The sequence below is a fragment of the Vulpes lagopus genome, chromosome 24 (assembly GCF_018345385.1).
Source record: "Vulpes lagopus strain Blue_001 chromosome 24, ASM1834538v1, whole genome shotgun sequence".
Classification (NCBI taxonomy): domain Eukaryota; kingdom Metazoa; phylum Chordata; class Mammalia; order Carnivora; family Canidae; genus Vulpes; species Vulpes lagopus.
In genome coordinates, this window is record NC_054847.1 from 17,676,620 (window position 1) to 17,701,558 (window position 24,939).

The window sequence follows — 24,939 nt, forward strand, 5'->3', positions numbered from 1 at the left end:
ATGATGCCGTAGCCCTTAGAAATTTATGTTGTTGACTCTCAGTTAAGGACTTCCTCTGAGTCTTCATCCCTCAGGGGGATTTCTTAAATTGTTAAGGATGGTGAAGCTGATAGCCAGTAAGCTCAATGAGGAGAAAAGGGCAGTTTTGCTCCTCACATTTAAGACTGACTTTCTTATATCCATTTTCATTTTGGTCAGAGGTTAATTTAAAAAAGGAAGAAAATGATCTGCTTATTAGCACTTCCTTGTTAATGTTTATATTACTTAATTATTTTAGGCAATAAAATAGTTCTCAGCAGAAAGTATATGTTGTGGTAGAGAATTTAACCAAAAAGGCATGTGTTTAATGTGTGCACACATCCTTTGAGTGTGTGTGTCAATGTGTGTGTATCTAACTCCATCCTTAGTACTCTACTAATACATCACTGGATACTTGGCAAAAAGACCTCCATGCCTTACTAACACTGTGAAGCCTCTACTTTTTTTTTCCAGGCTTGAATGTAGAATTACTTAATGAATTTTGACATGTATCATCATTAATTCTATAGATTTACCCACTAAATAAAAGTTAGTTAGTTGGTTTCAGAAACCTGAAAAGCAATAGTTTGAATTCTAATTCCTTACCAGGACAAAAGCAATTTATGTGATGGTAATTTGTTATATAAAGCACAATAATTTGATGACTGAATAGAACATTTCTGAAGTTCACTGATACTTATTGCAGTGCCAGTATTGATTTATTGAGGGAAAAAAACAGTAGAACTTTTCTTTTATTGCATTATTATTCTTTTCATGTGTGTGTTATTTAATTACTTGACTTGAGCTTATTTGATACTTTTCCTAGTATTGAGTAGTTACTGTCTTATAATTTTAAACTAACTTATATAACTTATAATACACTTAAGAGAATTATTTTCATTTCACATCAATTTTTTATTTCTAAGTTCATCAGATTTTTCTTTTTCTGTAAAATGGAGACAATGAAAGAAAATGCTTTTGGTACTTTGAACATCTGACCTGTTTTAAAGAAAATACCCAAACTCATGTCACATATTAGATTTTGTAAAGATTAGATAAGCATTTTGTGAAAGTATGATTTTGTGAACAGGTTTATCACTAACTGTTGATTTTTATTTGATTCTGCTGAATTTTTTTGCCGTATTTTAGGCAGCTAATCCAGGTTGTTTTCTGGAAGATTTTGTGAGGTGGTACTCACCCCGGGATTATATTGAAGAGGAAGTTGTTGATGAAAAGGGCAACATGGTTCTGAAAGGAGAACTGAGTGCCCGAATGAAGATTCCAAGCAACATGTGGGTAGAAGCCTGGGAAACTGCTAAGCCAATTCCTGCTAGAAGGCAGAGGAGACTTTTTGATGATACACGGGAAGCAGAAAAGGTAACTGAGGTTTGAGTATCTAATACTAGAAAGCTAACTATTGTTCCAGCATTTTAAAAACTCACTATAATAGACGTGAAACCTTTGGATGTACTTGAGAAGTAAAGCATTGAAATTTATTTATTTATTTATTTTAGCATTGAAATTTAATGGGCCTTTTATGTATCTGCTGTTCACATTAAAGATTTTAGAACTAGTTGTAAATAGGCCAGAGAATAAAATGTGTATATATAGAATACTTATCATTGGACTGACTTATGGCATATGTCAAAAGCCTTAAAGATGGTCACATCTTTTGACCTAGCAGTTCTACCACCAAAAATTTATTAAGAAAATAAGAAATACATTAAGATTTATGTATAAGAGCAAGGTTCAGCAAAGTTTTCTAGTGAAAAAGTAGATACAACAAAAGTTTCTAAGATAAGTCTTCATTCAAAAACTTATGGGATAATCATTTGGTGGACTGCTTTGTAATTATTAAACGTTTGGAGTTCTGGAGAATAGTGACAGCCATCTGATAAGAAATTGTCCTACACACTCTCCTACCCACGTCCCCCCAAACTCCATGAAATTAGTAAGAAAATCAATCTATGCCTTCAGCATTACTAAGATACATAGAGACTATAGTGACCTTCAAATTAACTTTGAGAAATAAGCCAAATTTCAGTGGAGTTCCTAGTGCTGTAAGCCTGTGTGCAGAGACTGGGGGCAGGGAGTCTTAAGAAGAAGAGCTGAGGGATATAGAAGACTTAGATGGAGCACAGAGTCACCCCAGAAGGAGAGAACATAACATTAATACTCAGTTCAAAATACTCAATGCAGGTTTAGCTTAAAGGGATTTGAAGGGGCTTGAAGTGGGGAGGAATACAAGTGGACACTCTGAGAGACACTACCTTGGGAACAACCAGTTACATAGAGAAGGAATGATATGCCTTTGAGATAAAGGAATGATGGGAAAAAAGGAATAAGGGGAAAATTAGGGATCCTGCAGAAACACAAGAGAAATAAGACCTTATCAACCTCCATTACCTCCACCCCCAATCCATTAAAGAAATGGTACAGAAGAGGGCACTTTTAAACTGTGACATGACTAGGATTAGTAAAGATCAGACCATATCCATATAAAACTACTATTTAAAAATAGCAGAAAATGCAGAGTTGATTATTTCAGCTAATGAAAGCATTTCCCAGAAAATTGACCATGATGCAGAAAAAAATTGTAATACTCCATGAGGTTACATTTCCTCAAACCAGCATGGGGGATATGAAAAATCATATTATCAGGAATACTAAAACTAACAGCTGAAATGGACCAAAAAACCCCACAAAGAAATGAAACCACAACTGATTTACCTCAGGATAGAAGGAGAAGAATAAGATAACCATATCAAAAATAAAGACTAAATTACAAAGGGCCCAAAGGAGAATAGATTTACATTTAAATTTAGTAAAAGGCATCAAGGAAAAGTAGCAGAAGCAGCCAGGAGAAGAAAAATGGATGACGAGTAAAAGGAGTTGAAGAGAAGCTAGTAGAAGTTGAAGGATAGGAAAAGTAAGAATAATACTCATTTTATCCGTCTTTGATGAAGAAAAACCAAAACACTAGAATAGAACTACTATTTGAAACTGCAATCCAAGAAAACTTTCCGGAAATGAAAGAAAACCAGAGTTTGCATATTGAAAGGGCTCGTTCCCTGGGTGGAGGGGAAAATGCACCATAAATAATGAACTCCAAAATAAATCACTACAAAACTATTAGAACTTAAATATTTAAAGGAAAAAAGATTCTCAGGACTTTTGGGAAAAGATGAAAATAACTTAAGAGGGAAAGAGAGGCAGGTGTCAGATTTCCCAAAAGCAAGGGAACTTTTAAGAAATGTAAGCAAAAAGTACAAACCAAAGATTTATATCTCACTAAGGTATCCAAATAATCAAGGCTCTAAGAAAATTTTCTCTGAGGTTTTGCACATGCAAATTTTTGTACACATGCACCCTTTTTGAGGAATCCACTAGAGTTGCCCTGTCTAATAGAACTTTCTGTGGTGTTAAAAACATTCTATAGCTGTGATGTCCAAACAACTAGTGGCCATATGTGGATCTAATGAACACTTGAAATGTGGCTAATATACCATAGGAACTGAATTTTTAAATGGCTGCATGTGGCTAGTTGCTGCCTTATTAAACAGCATCGTATAGGAGGATGAACTTGATCTAACCAAAATATAACTGGAGAAACTTTGGCAAAAGACCACTGGTGAGCATTTAATTTTTTAATTTTTAGAACTAAGACTAAAACTAGGTGAGGATATGGGTAGAAGAAAATGTAAATATTGTGTATTAGGACAAAGTAGAATGCATCTAAAAAGTTAGGACAAAAAAAGGAGAGAGAAGAGGGGAAAGTAGAATGAGATCACTGACTTACATAGATAATAGGTGGTAATCAGAGGATACCATTTAAAATGGTTAGACCAGATTATAAAACACTTAAAGGGAGGGAATTAAGGGACAGCATAAAAAGTATTACCATGGAGATACCTACTAGAATAAAAATATAAACCTTCAGTACTGGCAGAGTGTTTTAGAAAGCAAAGAACATACACCAAATAGAGAAACACACATGATAACAATCAAGTACAGGATAGTAAGTTATATAAAACCCAACTCCACTACAAACCAGGGCTTCAGTGATTCAAAAAGGCTACAAAATCAGAATGGATAAAATAAAGATAAGAAATAACAAGTGTTGACAGGATGTGGAGAAAAAGGAACCCTCATACACAGTTGGTGGGAGTGCAAATTGGTACATCCACTGTGGAAAACAGTATGGAGACTCCTCAGAAAACTAATAATAGAATTAACATGCAATCCAGTAATTCCCCTACTGAGTATTTACCCAAAGGAACTGAAATCACTAATTTTAAAAGATGGCATGCAACCCTATGTTTATGTGGCATACTTTTCAACAGCTAAGATATGGAAGCAACAAAGTGTCTATTGAGGGATTAATGAATAAAGATGATGATGATTTTATATATATATATATCTCTCTACAGTAGAATACTACTCAGCCATAAAGAATGAACTCTTGCCATTTGCAACAACATGGATGGACCCAGAGGATGTAATACTGAGTGAAATAGGTTAGAAAAAGACAAATACTCATATCATTTCGTGCATATATGGAATTTAAGAAACAAAACAAATAAAAAGGAGAGAAAAAAAGCCCTAGATTCTTAACTATAGAGAACAAACTAATGGTTGCCAGAGGAAAGATGGGTGGGATTGAGAGTAAAAGGTTAAAGAGGATTAAGAGTACTTCTCTTGATGATTACTGAGGAGTGGATAGAATTGTTGAATCACTATACTGTATACCTAAAACTAATATAACACTGTATGTTAGTTATGCTTAAAAAACTAATGAAATAAAAAATAAAATACATAGAATAGAAATAGGATCAGGGTAAGGGGATAGCCAAATTATTCTTTCAGTTTTCTGCCAATGTCTAATTATATAATTAAATTTTATTTTATCACACATACAAAAAGAAGGTCACAAATTAACCCTGGGCAAAGACTTACTAGGTACATGAAAGCAATAAAGAAAGCAGGTGTTATGATCCTAATATGAAATAAAGTATAATTGAAGCAAAAAAGCATTAAATGACACAAAGATTCTTTATAATCTTAACGTGGTATTTCTCAGTGAGGATACAAGATTTGTTAATGTTTATACACTAGATAACACAGTAGCCTATTTTTATACATTTTATAGATGTATAAAAATAGGAAATCACAGGAGAAAGGGGAGAATCAGATTGAAACACACTAATAACAGGATGTTGAACAAATTCTTCTCAATACAGGACAGTCAGGTGGATAAAACTAAGGAAAGATCTAAACAAGATAATAAGTTTGATCTTTTAAATATATCTCAAACACTACACCTTGACAGTAGAGACTATACCTTCTTTTCACACACGTGGAAAATTCACAAAAACTGATAGTATATTAGGGCCCAAAGAGAACATCAGCAGGATTCATAATAGAAATATAACCAGTACTATGATGATCTCTGCAATAAAACTAAGAATTAAAAATAATACAACAACAAAAAAACTAGGCCTTCTACCTGGAAATATAAAAGCCTTAGTTAACTCTTGGGTAAAGGAGAAATACTAAGATTTCTGAAAAATAATGCAAACACTACACATCTGAACCTCTATTTTAGGAGTGATCAAAGGAAAATCCATAGATCTAAATACTTGCATCAAGAAGAAACAAAAGAGGGGCACCTGGGTGGCTCAGTGGTTAAATGTCTGCCTTTGGCTCAGGTCATGATCCCGGGAGTCCTCGGATTGAGTTGCACATCAGGCTTCCTGTAGGGAGCCTCCCTCTACCTCTCTGTCTACCTCTCTCTCTGTGTTTCTCATAAATAAATAAAAAATGCTTTAAAAGAAAAATAGAAGAATGAAAATTACTGAATAAATTTCTAATTCAAGAAGTTAGAGAAAGAACAAAATAAAACCAAAAGAAAACAAAAGGAAGGCAGAGATAAAGATAAAAGTGATGAAGTAGAGAAGGGAAAAAAACTGATTAAATTAGTCAATCTGGTTTTATTTGAAAAAATAGATACACGGTTGATTGCTTTAATCAGAGAGGGAAAAGCATGCGTATGCCAAATAAGAAATGACAAAAAGTGCCAATAACTACTGATACGGAGGAAATAGTAAAAAAAAAAAAAAAAAGACCAATACTTTGTATGATTCTGTATATAAATTTGTATAAATTTGAAAACCAAATGAAATGGATGCTTAGAAAAATGCAGTATATCAAAAATGACTAAAGACAGAAAATGTAAACAGACCAGTTTCCATAGAAGAAATAGACACAGTTATCAAGAAATGACCCCATAAAAAACCACCAGGCCTACATGGTTTCACAGAGGAATTCATCTAAATGTTGAGAGACCAGATATTCCCAGTGCTGCTTAAATTGTTTCGGTATATAGCAGTCGGAGGAAATTTCCCAACATCTTTTTTTTTTTTTTTTTAATTTATTTATTCATGACAGAGAAAAGAGAGAGAGAGAGGCAGAGACACAGGTAGAGGGAGAGGTAGGCTCCATGCAGGAAGCCCGATGTGGGACTCGATCCCAGGTCTCCAGGATCATGCCCTGGGCTAAAGGTGACGCTAAACCATTGAGCCAGCCAGGCTGCCCATCCTAACATCTTTTATTAGAAATGTTGACTATAACATTGATCCCTAAGTCCCTCGATCCCAGGTCTCTAGGATCATGCCGTGGGCTAAAGGCGACGCTTAACCATTGAGCCAGCCAGGCTGCCCATCCCAACATCTTTTATTAGAAATGTTGACTATAACATTGATCCCTAAGAAATGTTGACTATAACATTGATCCCTAAGCATATAAAAAAAAAACATACAGAACAGTAATATTTAAGAAATTGAATGCAAAATCCTAAGTGAACAGACTCTTGCCACTGTAAAAAAAAAAAAGAGTACATGTCAATTGAGTGGAACAACGATTATTTGGAAATTGAGGGTGACAGACATTAAGGAGGGCACAGGATAAGATGAGCACTGGGTGTTATATGTTGGCAGATTGAATTTAAATATATATAAAAAAGGAATCGACTTAGTAATTTCATTAATAGATTTAAACAGAAAATATATCATTTCCATATATACTGAATAAGTCTTTGATAAAATTTAATACTCATTCCTAATGAAATTGAGAAATAAGGTTAGGTGGATAGTTTCTTAAAATGAAAAATATATATAGACCTCAGTCCTAAACACAGTGTCTTAGTGGGAGGAACCCTAGAGGTATTCTCACTAAGGTTAGCAACGAGGCAGTGGTGCCTACTATCTCCCCTTCCCTTTTATGTTATTCTGAAGGTGTTAGCTTCTATAATTAGAAAAGAGAAAGCAGAGGCATAGAACTTGAAAAGAAGAACTATTTATAGGTAGTATGACAGCATACCTAGAAAAAATCGAAAGTTCATGATAAAGTAATTCAGACAGAAGAATTCAGCAAGGTAGTAGGATTTTAGGTTAATATATATCTAGCAGCATTCATATACACAAATAATAACCATTCTGAAGATGTAAATGACATTTTCTCTTTACTATAAGAGAAAAAAATGGTAAATACCTAGAAATAAACCTAACCAGAAATGTTAGAAATATTATTAAAGAAAACACAATACTCTTGAAAAACACACTTGAACAAATAGATATTGCTTGTTCTTATTTAGGAAGTTTCAGCATCATTAAGGTCAGTTCTCTAAATTAATTTATAAATTTAATGCAGTCCCAGTAAGTTACCAAAAGTCCTTACTATGGAGCCAGACAAGTTGATACTCAAATTTATTTGTAAAAATAAACATGCAGGCTTAGGACTCAGGAGTTTGAAGAGTGACTGTTAGTGGGTTTCTTTTTGAGGTGATGGAAATATTGTAAAACTGATTGTGGTATTGGTTGTACAGCTCTGTACACTTTAAATGGGTGCATTATTTTAAAAAAGCATGCAAGAGTAGCTAAAAACAGGTAGAAAAGAGCAATAAGGTAAGTGAATGAGGGGAAGAGGAAGGGCAACTAACTCAACCATATACTAAAGCATAGTATACATCCTTACTATTTAAATAATGTGATAATGGTGCATAACTAGACAGCCCAGTGATACAGAAGAGAAAGTCCATAGATATATATAGAGAGGGATCCCTGGGTGGCGCAGCGGTTTGGCGCCTGCCTTTGGCCCAGGGCGCGATCCTGGAGACCCGGGATCGAATCCCACGTCGGGCTCCCGGTGCATGGAGCCTGCTTCTCCCTCTGCCTGTGTCTCTGCCTCTCTCTCTATCTCTCTGTGACTATCATAAGTTAAAAAAAAAAAAAAAAAAAAAGATATATATATATAGAAATCTAGTATATGATAAAGATAGCATCTCAAATCACTGGTATAGATGGAGCTTTTATTTATTTTACTTTGTGTTTTAGTGGTGGGTAGAGGGGCAGAGGGAGAGGGAGAATCTTAAGCGTGCTGTGCTTGGAGCCTGACTCAGGGCTTGACGAGGGGGCTCCATTTCACAACCCTGAGATCATGACCTGAGCCAAAATCAAGAGTTGGATGCTTAGCTGATTGAGCCACCAAGGTGCTCCTAGATGGCCCTTTTAATAAATTGTTTTGGGATAAATGAATAACCAGATCTGTTTTTCATACCACCCATAAGAATGGATTAAAAAAAATCAGAAGACAAATGATAAACTGGGAAAAATATTTGTAAACTGGGATATATATATATATATATATATATATATATTATAGGTAAAGGGCTAAAATATATATATATATAACAGGTAAAGGGCCAAATACTTTAGAAATATGGGCAAGAGATTATGAGGAGATTACTCATCCCCCCAAAAGATAATTACCCTTAAATCTTTCAAAAGATGTTCAACTTCATTCATAATGAGAAAAGCGCAAATTAAAAAACTTCACTGAGATAACCATTTCTCACACATCTATTGGTAAAAATTTAACAGCTTAATAAATACTCAATGAGGCCCTGAGGCTACAGCTCTCCTACATTACTGGTAAGAGACAGGAAGGTACAACACCCCCCCCCCCCCCCCCCCCCCCCCCCCCCCGTGGAGGGGAATTTGGCAGTAGTTAATAAAATTTACATATTCATTTACCCTTTTACCCAAAAGTAATCCCACTTCTAGGAATTTACCCTAATATTTTCAACAGTACAAAAATAAAGAAGCACTAAGTTGTTCATTGCTGCATTAATTAGAAAATACTGGAAACTCTACATGCCCAAACTTAGGAGCTTTATTGGTTCACCTACATAACTGTGCAGCTGGTAAAAAAAAAAAAAAAAAAATCTATTAACTGATAGGAATTTCTAGGATATGTTTTTAAGAGAAAAGTAAAGTGCAGATGAATATATAGTATGCTTCATTTTCTGTAAAAAGATTAAGAAAACGTGTCTCTTTATCTTCACAAAAAGAAATTTATCTTCACAAAACAGAAAACAGTGAAATTAGTTACCCAGAATGGTTGAAAGGGGAGGAAAAAATAGAGTAAAAGGAATATGGGAGGGAGTGACATTTAGGTAAGTGTATACTTCTGTATACTTTTGACTTCTGGAAAAATGTTACTTGTTTATATATTCAAAATTAAAATGAATCAACAAGAATGGAAAGAGGAGAAATGACCAAAACTGAAAGCAAGCTGAAATAAATTAATCCCAAGTGTATTTGAAATGAATAACTACACTGAAATTGGGTCAGGGTTAGGAAGAGAATCTAATTCAATAATTTCTGATCACATTGTTATGTTTGATTGTATACACTCAGGTAGGGGGAAAGGTGGGAGAGCATTGCAAACAAATCTTGAACTCTATTTCTAGATTTTTTTTTTTTTTTTTTTTTAGTGATGTGGGTAAGCAATTCTGAAACTTTTAAGTGGATTATTGGAGCAAATTAGTAATTAAATGTGTTGATATTATTGGAAGTTAGTATTCTCACTGTGGAAATGAGATGCAAACATAGAATTGAGGAAAGCAAGGAAGACCAAAGGGCAGTGCATTGGGATTGGAGGTATTGCTAGGACGCATAGATTTCTAAAGCATGGATAGGTATGTGGGTATGTACGTGTGTGTGTGTGTGTGTGTGTGTATTCCTAGCTTTTTTGTCTTAAAGGGTCTGGAATCAATGCTGACATCTCAGTAGCAGTGAGCACACATATATATTGTTTCCTAGAGCATTACTCATTAAAAGGAACCATGCTTTCGTCAGAGGAATGGTAGGTTTCAGAATTGGGACAAGGAAGGTATAAGATGAGTGTGGAACATCATATGTTACCAGAAAATAAAGAGCGGCTTAAGAAAAGATAGGGGTGTATCATAAGGAGGTAGTTTGAAGAGACTCTTACTGGCCAAGTCTGGACAATTTGAATAGCAAATAACTAAAGACAGTAATGAATTATAAACCATTGGGAAAAACTTGGAACCCCTGGGTCCACATTGGCAATTTGTAGATAAAGAAATGGGAGAGAGGGGAGGCATTTCATAAAGATGGAGGATACATTGTAGTAGGAAACTCTTCATTTTACAACCATATTCATAGTAAAGATTGGTTCCAGTGACACTCCTCAGTAGATGTCTAGGTGGAAATTTGGGTAAAGAGTATCATACTTGCATGGTTTTTAAAGTGTCTTTCCGTGCTCACTTCAGCAGCAGATATATTAAAAGTGTCTCTCCAAGACAAATGGAGAATTGCAAGGAAATAATAACTACATAGTAGAGAAATGGGACAATACCTTGAGTGGGTGGTCAAAATTAATATTACTAATAAGGGGTGGATGCAGATTGCCTATATCAAAATGTGATACTCTGAAGGATCCAACAGCGTTTAGACATTGATCCATGAATACATATTCTGCATCTAATCGTGAGGAAAATTAGATAAACCCCAAATGAGAAACTTTCTGTTCTAAAAATTTGTAACACTTAATTCTGGTGTATATTAAAGGGACACAGGGACCAACTAAAACATTTCCCAGTGGCCAATACTTGAACAATTTGAGCAACAAAATAAAGTACTGTTGGACTACTCAGAGTGTAAGATAAACGTCTTTAAGTCTGTGATGTTACAAATAAATGATTGAATGAATTGGAGGAGACAAATCTATGCAGAACTCCAAATCCACTATATAAGCATGGGCTGTGCATAGTGACAGCCTTCCAAAGAGTGCAGTATGCAAATTTGGGAAAATGAGTAACTTTACAGTGCAGAAGCTTGACAGATACTATCTTAGCCAGGTTAGCAAGGTTAACAACAGGGATAAGTCATATTGATAAGTTTCATGTATTCTTGATATGAGGTGATGAAAGTAGCACTTTATAACTCATCTTTCTTCCTAAAATCCCTAACCCCAGTTTGATCATGAGAAAAACATCAAGGAAGTTCCAGTTGAGACACTTTTTACAAAATAACCTGACTAGAATTCCTTAAGAATGTCAAGGTCAGGGGTACCTTGGTGGCTCCGTTGGTTAAATGTCTGAATCTTGGTTTCAGCTCAAGTCATGATCTTAGGGTCCCTGTTTTGGGTTCCACACTCAGTGCAATCTGCTGTCCCCTTCTCCATCCCCCTACTTGCACACGCTCATTCTCTCAAATAAACGAGTAAGTAAAATCTTAAAAAATTTTTTTTCCTTAGACAAGGAAAGTCTTAAGAAAGTGTCACATGTGAGAGGAGCCTAGAAATATGACTACTAAATATAATATATCCTGGATTGGCTCCTGGAATAGGAAAAGGACATTAAATAAAAACTGAGGAAATTGAATATACAGATACTGACAGGATGATTCATAATAGCAAAAAAGTGGAACCAAGCTAAATATCAGCTGATGAATGGATAAGTATGACAAATTCATACAATGGAATATTATTAAGCCATAAAAACAAATGAATTTCTGATACATGGTATAACACAAATGAACCTTAAAAGTGTTATGCTTAGTGAAAGAATCCAAAAATAGAAGGCCACATGCTACATGATACCATTTATATGAAATGCCAGAATAAAAATTCATGAAAACAGAAAAAATTCAAATTCATGAAAACAAAGTTAGTTTAGTAGTTACCAGGGTCTAGGAGATGGGAGAAATGAGTGAGTAACTGCTGTTGGGTAATGAGTTTCTTTTTGGGGTGATTAAAACGTTCTGCAGTTAGATAATGGTGATGTATAACTTGTAAGTATGCTAAAGACCACTGCAGTGTACATTTTAAAGTGGTGAGTTTTATGGTATGTAAATTATTGCATCTAATTTTTTTAAAACTAAGGAAATAAAAATATAAAACTAAGGAATAAAATATGAAATACAGTTATTCAGAAAGGGGAGGGGAGGGCACTATAGTCAAAATGTCCATGTTATAAAAGACAGACTGGAAAACTTCAAGATTTGTTGAGATTTAAGAGGTATGGAAACTAAAGGCTGTGTATGATCCTTGACTAGATCTTTGACTAGATTGTGTATGGTGATGGGAAAAGGTTATAAAAGTTATTATTTGGTCCATTGATGAAATTGTAATAAGGATAGTTGGCTAGATTAAAAGTAACTTGATCAGTGTTAAAGGTAGTTTATATAATCAGAATAGTTTGTCTTTTGATTATATAAGAAAGCATTTCTTTTTTTTTTTTTTTTTTTTAAGAAAACATTTCTTAATTTCAGGAAATACAGATCTTTGGGGATAAAGGACATGGTGTATGTAACATGTTCTCACATTATGTATGTGTGTATATTTATTGTATACATATACAGAGGAAAGAGATGGGTGTGATGAGGTAAAAGGTGAGTTTTGGCAAAGGGTGAAGATATATTTTGTATTCTTGAAAGTTTGTTTTGCTATAAGTTAAGGAAAGCCAAAGTTGAATGGTAAGTGTTAACAAAGATGTATAACATTGGGAACTATTATTACTCTAGATAAAGATATAAATCTTTTGAAAACTTTGTAAAATAATTTGGAATATAACTTCAAAAAAATAGTCAGTTGGTATTATCTTGTACATATCCTGATTCTGTTTTTAGGTATATGCCCTCAAAAAATTCCTCTACATTGCATCAGGAAGCATACCCAATAATATAACAGGAACCTTGTATGTAATAGCCAGAAATGATGGGGGGTGTCTATCAGTGGAGAAGCGTTTTAATACAGCAGTGAAAATGAATAAACTACAGCATGTATCAGCATATGCATCTCAGAAAGAATGCCGAATAAAGAACAAGTCACTAGGGGCTGAACCAGAAACATTTCATTTGTTTGAAGATTAAAACCAGGCTAAACTAAGCAATATATTGTTTGGGGCTACACACACACATATGTGAGAAAACTATGTAGACAAGCAAAAGAATTAGTAGCTACTTGACGGGTGGGGTGCGTGAGGGAAGGAGAGGCATGATCAGGGAGGCACATGGGAATTGGGAAAGTGCTGGTGATGTTTTGTTTATCTTAAGCTGTTTCGTGTGTAAACAAGTGTTCATGTTGTCTTTAGACTGCTTATAAATACTCTGGTTTGTATTATTTCTTAATTCAAAAAAATGATCACACAAAATTATCCAAGCCAAAAAATAAAGGTTATAAGTCATTAAATGAACAAAGCAAGTTATAAAATAGTATGTATATTATTATTATTTTTGTTAAGAAATTGCATATGCTTCTATCTTTGTGTTTAAATGGACAGAGAAATAAGTCAGAATATAAACACAAAAATGAGTTGCTTCTTAGGAATTACGATTTCTGGAGGGCTTTTCCATTATATATCTATCTATTTCTGAAATCTATGAGCATTTATTATCCAGATTCATGTTATGAAGTTATATTTCTTTTATCTTTACTCCTGTTGAATAAAGTACTTTAAGGTTAGGGTCCATGTGTTATATTCTGTATTTTTTTTAATTAGAAAAATAATAAAACAATTTCCATTTTGGGAAAACAGTAAAATAAACAAATTACTGGAAGGTCCCTATCAATGTTTAGAAATGTTAGGTGAGAAAACCAGGTTACAAAACAGTATTTACATGCTTAATATTAGTTTACTTAATATGTGTATTCAGCATCTTTAAAAAATTCTGGAATGAAAATGCTCCACCATTAACAGTTGTTATTATCTCTAGATGCTATAATGTACAGATCGTTTTTATTTTCTTTGTATTTTCCTAATTTGCATGTATTACATATTGGAAACAAGGAAAAAAATGAGAGAATATTTATTAAAGACTAAAGTCCTTAATTGTTTTCAGTAATGTTATTCTTACCATTGTGGGTAGTAGCTACTTACCTGGATACGAGTAGGGCAAGATACTAAGAGAAGAGAGCTCTTGTCAACTCTTGTTATAGATGTGAGTTCAGTGGTGCAGAGGATTTTTTCTTCTTTCATAAATGGCTACTCAGTTCTTTGACAGTTAAATTGATCATTTGTGTAACTTTGTGCCTCCTTCAGGTGCTGCACTATCTGGCAGTACAGAAACCTGCAGACCTCGCTCGGCACCTGTTACCTTGTGTAATTCATGCAGCTGTACTCAAGGTAAAGGAAGAAGGTAAATGTCTTACTTGATTAGTCATTAGTTCATTTCCAAAATGAAAGTATATTTTGCTGACTTATTTAATAATGGCTTTGATCTTTTTAAAAATAGAAAATCTGGAAAACATTTCTTCAGTTAAGAAGATTATAAAGCAGATAATAACCCATTCCAGTAAAGTTTTGCACTTCCCCAATCCAGAAGACAAGAAACTGGAAGTAAGTTTGCTGTAGTGTCAGGATCTTGCCAAGCGTTCTCCCTAGTTGGCAATGATTGTTTTAAAGATAAATTTTTAAAAGGCTGCTTTCTTTTTGCTATTTTCCAATGTATGTCTCTCCCTTTTGCACTATCAGGAAATCATCCATCAAATTACTAATGTAGAAGCTATAATTGCCAGAGCCCGCTCACTGAAAGCCAAGTTTGGAACTGAGAAATGTGAACAAGAGGAGGAAAAAGAAGATCTTGAAAGGTAATTGGTATTTGAGTAACGTTTGTCTGCAGTAGGAAAAGCCATCATGCTCTTTAGAACATTTTAATAGAATATTGGAATTCTTTTTTGGTACCCCTGTATTATTTGTAACAAGCATCAGCCAGAGACAGAGAAATATTTGGTTATCATAGACTTTGACCTCCCCTGTATTTCTGGGTATTTGCCAGGCATTTCCTCTCCTTCCACATTTAGAAATAAGTCTACCAGGTCTTCTTTCTACTAATGTCCTTGTTTGCTCTTGGAGATACGCCTGCAGTTCCCTGTGGAAGAGCTGCTAGTCGCTCTTTGTTACTTGAAATGCACCAGAGCTTTGCTTTCAGCTCTCACTCTTCCATTACCACAGTCTGAGATGTTCTGAAATATTTCTGCTCAGTATTCCTAGTTATTTATTTAATTTTAAACAAGAATTTTGAAAGCAAATGTGCATATCCTGTGCACCTTGTTGACATGTTTTGAAAGAGTGACCAGATGGCCGCACCAGGATGTTACAGATGACCGGGTCAATCTTGTCTTCCTCCTGAGAGAGACTTGGCATCATTACCTGTCAGTATGAGTTCCTGTCCATTTTTACCTGTGGTAGTTGAAAGAACAATGTTGTTTTAATTGTGATAAAGTGTTTCCAAATTTGTTACTTTAGCAAATTGAATTCATCATAACTTAAAATTCTTTATCAGCCTTTTCAGAAATGAAATGGCATTATTGATGCTGAATAATTAATAGAATATGACAAGGCATGTGCTATTGCTCTTAACAAGTTCTTGTTGGGATTTTATACCTTCTGTGGAGTGAAATTTTCTCTTAGCTATCTTTGCTCTTGAAAACTTCATTTTTAAAAGAGAAGAATAATAAAAAAAAATAAAAAAATAAAAGAGAAGAATAAGCAATAACCAAGGGAATTGTTTCTAAAATAGCAGTATGAATTAGTGGTGCAGGCATGGTGCCTTTGACTGTGATAGCTCCACATATGTTATCTGTGATGTATTTGGAGGTGTAGTGTTTCCACACATAATGGCATAGTTGAGGCTTTGCCCGCAAAATGTGTATTTTAAGCACACATGCATGCATACACATATACACACCCACTTTAAAAGAATAGAAATGAGAAATATGGATTATTGCTTTGCTGTATGCATATAACTTGTTTTTTGTTGTCCAAAATACTGTTTTGTTTTGAGAGAGAGAGCATGCACAAGCGCAGGTGGGAGTGGGGGAAGAGGCAGAGGGAGAGGGAGAGAATCCTCAGACTCCACATATAGTGTGGAGCTGAGTGTGGGGCTTGATCTCACAACCCTGAGATGACCTGAGCTGAAACCAAGAGTCAGATGCTTAACCTACTGAGGCACCCAGGCACCCCCCAAATATTGTTTTCATTTTTTATTTACTGTAGTATTTTCTAAGTTTCTAGTCTGAAAGGAATAGATGCGGTGTTTCTTTTTACCCTTTGACAGAGGTGAGGTTTTTGTTTTGTTTTTATAAATATGTATTTATTTATTTATTTATTTATTTATTTGAGAGGGAGAGTGTGCATGAGAGTAAGGAAGGGGCAGAGGAGAGAATATCCCAGCAGATTCCCACTGAACATGGAGCCTAACATGGGCTCCATCTCATGACCCTGAAGTCATGACCTGAGCCAAAATCGAGTCCAGGGCTTAACCCACTGAGCCACCCAGCCAGCCCCAGAGATGAATTTTTTGAAAATGTTATGAAAACATTTGAAAAGCAATAAGATCATCATTTGTCTGTTTTAATTCCAAATGTCGCTCTGTTTGTTATAAAAGTTCCACTCTAGCCTTAGTAGGTTTATCCAGTATCAGTTTGAGAATTTGTCCACAAAATTAATTTGGGAGGACTGACCATGTGAACCAAGCAGCTTGCTTCTGTCCTGTCATTACCTCTCTCCCCTAGGTTTGTGAGTTGCCTTTTGGAGCAGCCTGAAGTTTTAGTCGTGGGTGCAGGAAGAGGACATGCCGGCAAAATCATTCACAAGCTGTTTGTGAATGCTCAAAGGGTATGTGAATTTCCTTACTGGCTGATCATGATCTCTCTCCAGACCTCTACTCAGTAAGGTGCTGTTTTGATTTCTACACATGACTGATTCTTATAGCTGCTGAGTGGAAGTCTGAGCATTGGGTTCGAACATTAAAAAAAACAATGACTGTCAACAGTGACTTCTAAGTCTTTGAAATCCGCTTGCTTTCTTACATGTGTAAGTAAAATGATAAGTATATTTTAGGATATAATTTTCCAAAGTTAGAAGAGTCTGAAATCCATTATTACGGAATATCATAAGGACTCGGTTAGCAATGGCCAGTGCTGTGTGGTAGGAAAAAATGTAGACTACTTTCAAATTAGAATAGAGATCAGTTTTACCAATTATAAATGCCTTGTACTACAAATGGATTCACAGTTTCACTTGTGAAGTTAGTATATCTATTTTCGTCATGGTGAATTGATCTAAGGAAGAGCAAGATTTCAGATGTTTAGGACTATTGAAACAGGCTTTGGCACAGAAAGAAAGCCCAGTTTGAAAGATTATCTTAGCTATTACTGCTACTACTAAAAGTAAAGGTTCAAAAAAATATGTAGTACTTTCTGACATCTTGAAACCCTTAAAATTTGAATTTTTATGAAGGTGATGCTAGTTGCACTTTGTGTGGATACTGTCTGTACTGATCATGTTTACTGGTTAAGATGATTTTCATGTCAGGGCTCATTAATATGGAAGATTATGATAAAAGTGTTAAAGAGTGTACTACAGACAGTCTCTGACTTACGATGTTTTGACTTAGGATTTTCGGCTTTATGATGGTGGGAAAAAAAGGGTGTTTAGTAGGATTTTGGTCCTTTTTCAGGCTAGTAGTATATGCAGCACAATCCTCTTGTGATGCTGGGCAGGGGCAGCAACATATCCCCCTAAGCTATGAGATCTCGAGGACAAGCAGTTAATATAACTACTCTACCCAGATAGCCATTCTGTTTCTCACTCTCTGTACAATAATTAATAAATTATATGAGGTAGTTAACATTTTATTATAAAACAGGCTTTGTGTTAGATGATTTTGTCCAACTGTAGGCTTAAGTGAGTGTTCTGGACTTGGGTATGGTAGGCTAGGCTGAATTACGATGTGTGGTAGGCTAGGTATAGTAAATGTATTCTCTCTCTCTTTTTTTTTTATTATTTATTCATTCATGAGAGACATACAGAGAAAGAGAGAGGCAGAGACACAGGGAGAGGGAGAAGCAGGCTCCATGCAGGGAGCCTGATGCGGGACTTGATCCTGGGACTCCAGAATCACGCCCCAGGCTGAAGGCAGGCGCTAAACCTCTGAGCCACCCAGAGATCCCCAGTAAATGTATTTTCAACAGGATATTTTCTACTTAGGATGGGCTTATTGGGGTGTAACCCAATTCTAAGTCAAGGAAGATATGTAAATATAAGGCTGCCCTTATATTTACTGTGATGACTTGAGAATGACCCACTTTTGAAAGTGTGATTATCAGAATCAAGAAAGAATTTTCATGGGTTTACATATGAAATAAAAACTGTAAAATCTCCTTGGAGTCTGTGTGGAGTATATCTAGTTAATATATTCAGTTTCATAGCCAGATGTACTGACCTGAATTTTTAGCAGGTATTGAAACCTGTGATTATTTATGGGATTGTTCCCTAACTTTAAGAATTTCAAGTTAAAAACCAAGTTTTTTATTTCCTTATAAATTAGAGTTCTAGAAAACAATAGATGCTTACTTTGATTTATTTGTTTTTGTCTCTGGCATGAAATCAGGAACCAAGTTTGTTTCTGCTTCCTGTATATCTTTTACCAGCTCACTAGCCAGAAGCTAATAACCACATTTCCTTGTCACCAGCAATATGAATTTTCTTCTTATTGCAGAAATTCTTTCCTCTGTCCTCATTTTTAAAAGCTTGTATGTTAAGAGAACTTGAAATATAAAGCATTTTATTTATTTATTTATTTATTTATTTATTTATTTATTTATTTTTTTTTTATTTTTTAAAGCATTTTTATTTTTAATGCTGAGAGTATTACTTGTGAATATTTAAGCAAAATTATTTTCCCCAGAATGGAGATAGTGCCCCCCCCACCAGAATGTCACTAAAGGCTCGTTGTAAAATGTAGAATAATACAGAAAATTATAAAGGAAAACTTAATCACATTAATCTCATTACCCTCTGATCACTGTCAACATTTGACATGTAGTGTATATAAATATATCTATATTTTATAAAAACAGGATTATATTCTGTTATTTACTTTGTTATTCTTGTTTTCCTGTTAATTATCTTATTCCTTTAGTAAATGCAGGAGTGTATAATCTTTTCAATGGCCTTGTATAGCTAATCCCCTTTAAGGGATACTGAAATTGTACTTTTTTCCCACATTATGTAATTGTAAAAGATTTCAAATTGTCAAACCTTGTAGGGAATGTTTTTAGGAAATTGGTAGACTTTAATCCAAATAACAAGCACCTGGTTGGTACTTTTTTTTTTTTTTTAAAGATTTATTTATTTATGATAGACAGAGAGGGGGGGGGGTGGGCAGAGACACAGGAGGAGGGAGAAGCAGGCCCATGCCCGGAGCCTGATGTGGGACTCGATCCCGGGACTCCAGGATCGCGCCCTGGGCCAAAGGCAGACGCTAAACCGCTGAGCCACCCAGGGATCCCTGGTTGGTACATTTTTGAACTCAGATCTTAAAAGTCTGGTTGATGTAAACCATTCAAGTTTATTTTCATAACTTTTCTTTTCGTAATTAACTGATACTTTATATCAATTTTACTAATTAATCAAGATTTTAACTTTTTTAGAACATTATGAAATTTCAGTTAGAATTTTGTATTAGCATACAGCAATTTTACATATATAGAACTTTTTGCTTAAAATTATACATTTTAAAAATTATACATTTTAATAAACTTCATTCTGATTACATGTGTAATTGGTGGTGTATTCCACTGGAATTCAGCAAATAAGCCACAGATTGGATTTTGCCTCAGTTTTATCAGTTTTGCCCATTAAATGACACTGTACGTTGCCTGTTGAACCATCAGATGCATGAGAAGTAGGATATGTCTGCTCAATATAACAGCTAGGTGTGTTTTATGTGGTGTGTATTTGTCTTGATATTCTTTTGATAGGATCATGTTCCTTAATGTAGTGCATGCTGTCTCTGAAATGATCTTGAAATCTCTTGTCTAGCTCTTTTAAAACCATCTTGCTCGTTTCCTTTTCATCACTGTTTCTTTTCTCACCTTTTCTCAAGCTGACTGAATCTTCTGATGAGGTAACAAAATAGCCTTTGTCCCTCATAGTTCCTTGTTCCTTCCCATCCCTCTAACTTCATAAGGTCATTAAGACTAACCACCTCTTTAACAGTCTAATTTGGCATACCTTTCATGCTGATGTTTAGTATAACATGATTTCGTATTTCCATTGCCAAAACAATACCTTTTTTTTTAATTGATGGTATTATGAAAGAAATCAAGTAATTAGAGAAATGAAAAAAGTATAGTGATCAAGGTTGAAATGAAAGCTCTAATTGGATTTTTTAATGCAATTTTAATGCAAAAAATAGATGCCTTTAATACTAAGAACTTCTCATTTGTGGCCATTGCTGTATTACATGGACCTGTATCATTTCTTTATCACCTTAGCCGCTCAGCAAACAAAACCAGTGTCCCCAGTTTTAATTTGTCAAGTGAGCCTTAAAAAGAAATGAAAGAGTGGAGATAAAAACCATTTTTCCAGAATCTGGGGAGAAGCAGCTCCTTACTGGACTGAGGACATCAGACTTGAACTTGGGTTGTTGCTAGAAGAAACGTGTAGAAACCAGTACTACACTTTCCCTCTTCATCAGATGTCGGAATATGGCCCTCACTTTTCAAAGCAGATTGCTTGGCAGTCATTATCTCTTTGTCTCTGTCACCAGTTTATTTGTAATCTCTGGCTGCTCATGCAGTGTTTCAAGCTTCTTGCTTTTTCTCTGTTGGTTTTTGAGTAATCATAACATGGCTGACTGCATTACTGAGTAATGTAGAACATTTTTTTATGTATATGTCATGTTTATTCATCTGTCCTTCAAAATGATCGAAGTTTAGCATTGGACTTGCTCTTGAATTTAGCATTTGATTCTGTTCAAGGCTGCAGCCGTGGCTCCACCAGAGGAGGAACTGAAGAGAATGGGCTCTCCAGAAGAGAGAAGGCACAACTCGGTGTCAGACTTCCCCCCTCCTGCTGGCCGGGAACTCATTTTGCGCACCACTGTGCCACGCCCGGCTCCATACTCCCGTGCTCTGCCTCAGCGCATGTACAGTGTTCTCACCAAAGAGGATTTCAGACTTGCAGGTGCCTTTTCATCAGATACCACCTTCTTCTAATTCTTCTAGAACAACCTCATTTATGGCTTCAGAGACTGTGCTGACGACTCCTGTGGGAGCAAGGTTGTGCCAGTCAGAACTTGAGAGGCCATGAAGAGGACCTGTCCAGTCTCATGATCAGGAATCATACCAGCATCTGAAAGACTTTCCAGCACCGTGCTTGGGCTTTTTTGTATCTTGGTTGGGTCAGAGAGAATGAGCTTGAGCTATTGAAAGATATGTTCCCCAAAGAGATGGCCTTTGTTTGACTAGGGATCTTAGGTAGGAGTTGGGGGGATGTGCAGGGACCAGAAAAGCAGCACGAGCTCTCTGTACTCACTCATTTATTCTTTCCCGTGGGAAAAGTGAGCTTGTGCTCATTTATTCTTTCCCGTGACTATCTTGTGCTTGTGCTCATTTATTCTTTCCCGTGACTATCTCTTAGGCTGTCGCCTTGCATTCACAGTCTGTATAAACACATTTGTTACATGTGTTAGTATCAGGTATGCAAAACAGAGTATCTATTAATTGGGATTTCTGGATATTTGGTGGTAGCTTCTTTTCCCAGAATCTGTGTTTTTGAAATACTAAATGACATTGTTTATTCAATCATCTAGTGGCCATTTAATTGTACTAATTAACTTTTGATGAGTATTTTGAATATTCTAGGAGAAAACCTAGAATTTCATAGTTTATGTGTTTTTCCATGTTAACTATGACCTAAATGTATTCCTTCTGATATAACTATATATTAAGTGTCACTGCAAATTAGTTTTATACCTTACCTTGTAAGGTTTGTTTCTCTTGTTTTGTTTTTGGTTGCAGTAAGATGCCAACCTGCAAACTGTTCCCATCTTTTGCGGTACAGCATGCATTCCTTTTGTGATTGTTGGCTAGATACTATATTTAATGGAGTAGAGATGAGCACATGCTACAAATATAACTTTGGAACATAGAGATTATCATGTCGTTAGTATAATTTGGTGTATGTGCTAATGTAATGAATACAAGATTATTTCAGTGAACTATTTTGCTTTTGTGTTTTAGTTAAAATGAAAATAATCATTGGGGATGTATAGCACCCAATATAAGAATAATAGCAACATATTTCTAGTTATGTGGTGATCAAGATTTATTAAGTCTCTGTTACTATTTGGCCTCTGTTCAGTCTGAAATCTGTTTTTAGGCCTAAACTTCCCATTTTAATCCAAAACAAAAAATGATTATCTGAAGCATAGACTTTGCCTCTGTAATTTAAATAATTAATAGAGCTGTGTAAACCCTATTATATTATTTTTGTAATAAAAAGTGTACATATATATGTCTATGTGCACATATATATGTATATATGTATATATGAAGTAGGGGAGGTCCTGATTGGTTGCCTCCCAGCCTTCACAGTGCTTTTCTCTGAGATGCTGGACTTGACTGCTGCTGGTAAACCATACAGATCAGGCCTGAGTACTGAGCGCTGTATCAAGTAGAAAATGGATCTTTCAAGGACAGGATTTGTCTGCTTTCCAGTGAGGAAGTTAAAGCAAAGAAACGTTTTTTAAAGAGAGGTTGGACTTTAAAATGTCATTGTGAATCTAATAAAAAGAAAAGTCTTGCTTTCTCTGGCTACTTTTCTTTTCTCTCCTCTGGTGGGCGCTTTGGTCTTATTTCAGTTAGTTTTATGCTGTCTCACATCTTCCTAAATATTTGCAGCCTGCTGAGTCTTGCAGGGGTCTCAAGAACGCTCTCTGTGCCTTCTTTTTTAGTGGCAGTTACCCCACTTTACTTTTATTATAGTTATGTTTATTTCACAGATATTTTTAAGCACCTGCTTTCAAGCACTATACTAGGCAGTAAAGATAAAACATAGCAGGACACTCCTTCCTTTTCAGTGACCTTTCTGTCATGTAGGGAAGGTTGATGCTACATTACCATAAAATGGAGAGTACAGTCAACTCATCTGTGAACTGGAGGTCCAGCATTTATTGTATAAATTCATTCATTCAGTGGCAACAGAGAGTAATACATGCATTATTAGTGAATAGAGTAATGTGTCTAATAATAAGGTGGTATAAGAGAGGTTTTTTTACTCAGGCTTAGGGATCAGGAATATCTTCCTAGAGGTAATTTCTAGGTTGGGACCAGAAGATGCGTAGGAGCTGATGAAGAGTTGGGAAAATATCGTAAATTGCTTGCAAAGAAGAACTATATACTCTGTCCACTTGCGGATAATTTATTGTGATATTGCCGCTGCTCCCCCACGAAGTGGAGTTTACTTTGTATATTTGGACATTACTTGTCTGGAGTTAGCCATGCCTCTTTGGTGACTGGAGTATTAGCAAGTGTGACACAGGTGGAGACTTGAAAAGTACTTGTGCCTCAGGGTTTCCCTCTCTTCCTCTGGGAACCCTGAGATGTGCAAAGAAGCCTGATGAAAGAAGAGAGAGTTAGGTGGTTTGTTACGTAGCAGATATGACCTGATGCTGCAGGGGATGGGAAGAGTGTCACAGGTAGGGAAAACAGAATGGGCAGAAACTCAGAGACATAAGGAAACATATCTTTGGAGAATGGCCAGCCTTTCAATTTGCTGGGAGTGAAAAGAGAAGAAATGATGTTTGTTAGGTCACCTGACATGAAACTGAGAAGTTCTGTGTTCAGCACTACCACAAGTTTGGGCCTTATCTTCAGGGCTAGGTCGTGACTCATTGAAGAGGTTTGTATGTGTGTTTGTTTTAAAGATTGATTTTTAGAGAAATAACATAAGAGAATGGGGGAAAGGGGAGAGGCAGAGGGAGAGGGAGTCTTAAGCAGACTCTGCCCTGAGCTGGGAGTCCAACCTGGGGCTCCATCTCACAACCCTGAGGTCATGACATGAGCCAAAGCCAGGAGTCAGTCACTTAACCGACCAAAGCATCCCAGTCATTGAAGAGTTTTAAGCAAGGGAGTGACATGGTGGGTTTCAGACCACACTGTAGCAGGGCAAATGGATTGGAGAGGCTAAGAGAGCATATACACATCCTGGATCTCATGAGAAATTGGAAAGTCACAGTTATATCAGTGTCTTGGGTTTTTTTGTTTTTTTGTTTTAAAATCCTCTGTGCTTTGTAATGTGCTGTAAAGAGCCTGACAAATGCTTGTGGAATCAACAGGAAGCGTCCTCACACTGGGACCCTCCCACACCTATAAATTCCTATAGCACCATAATAATTCAGATATTCTATGTATTTATATTTGTATTCATGAGTCCAGCAAATGTTTGCTGAGTGCCAACTATCTATGTGCCAGGTACTTACTGTCCTGGGAATGGGGATATTGCAGTAAACGGCGGATAAAAGACCCTCATAGATAACTATTTACACTATTTTTGGGGATACCAAGTATAAACGAATTATCTAAGGGGAGGCAGAGTGTTTTTTTATTTTATTTATTTATTTGTTTGTTTGTTTATTTAAAGATTTTTTTATATATTTACTCATGAGAGACACAGAGAGGCAGAGACACAGGCAGAGGGAGAGACAGGCTCCACGCAGGGAGCCTGATGGGGGACTCGATCCAGGGTCTCCAGGATCACGCCTTGGG

At 35.7% G+C, this 24,939-nt stretch overlaps 1 protein-coding gene across 5 annotated transcripts in view; it reads left to right on the plus strand.

Moving 5' to 3' along the window:
* The window catches only part of RAB3GAP1 (RAB3 GTPase activating protein catalytic subunit 1), a 116,560-nt gene that overhangs the window by 74,794 nt on the left and 16,827 nt on the right, over positions 1 to 24,939 (plus strand). For 3 of the 5 annotated variants that reach the window (XM_041739423.1, XM_041739425.1, XM_041739427.1), the window contains 7 exons: positions 1,168 to 1,395; positions 14,423 to 14,519; positions 14,616 to 14,719; positions 14,855 to 14,970; positions 16,897 to 16,999; positions 20,274 to 20,294; positions 21,151 to 22,979. In XM_041739423.1, coding sequence (XP_041595357.1) covers positions 1,168 to 1,395; positions 14,423 to 14,519; positions 14,616 to 14,719; positions 14,855 to 14,970; positions 16,897 to 16,999; positions 20,274 to 20,294; positions 21,151 to 21,387 — 906 coding nt within the window. In that variant the 3' untranslated portion in view covers positions 21,388 to 22,979. Of the gene's footprint in view, positions 1 to 1,167; positions 1,396 to 14,422; positions 14,520 to 14,615; positions 14,720 to 14,854; positions 14,971 to 16,896; positions 17,000 to 20,273; positions 20,295 to 21,150; positions 22,980 to 24,939 lie in introns of those variants that run through there. The other 2 variants (XM_041739424.1, XM_041739426.1) reach the window with 2 other exon arrangements.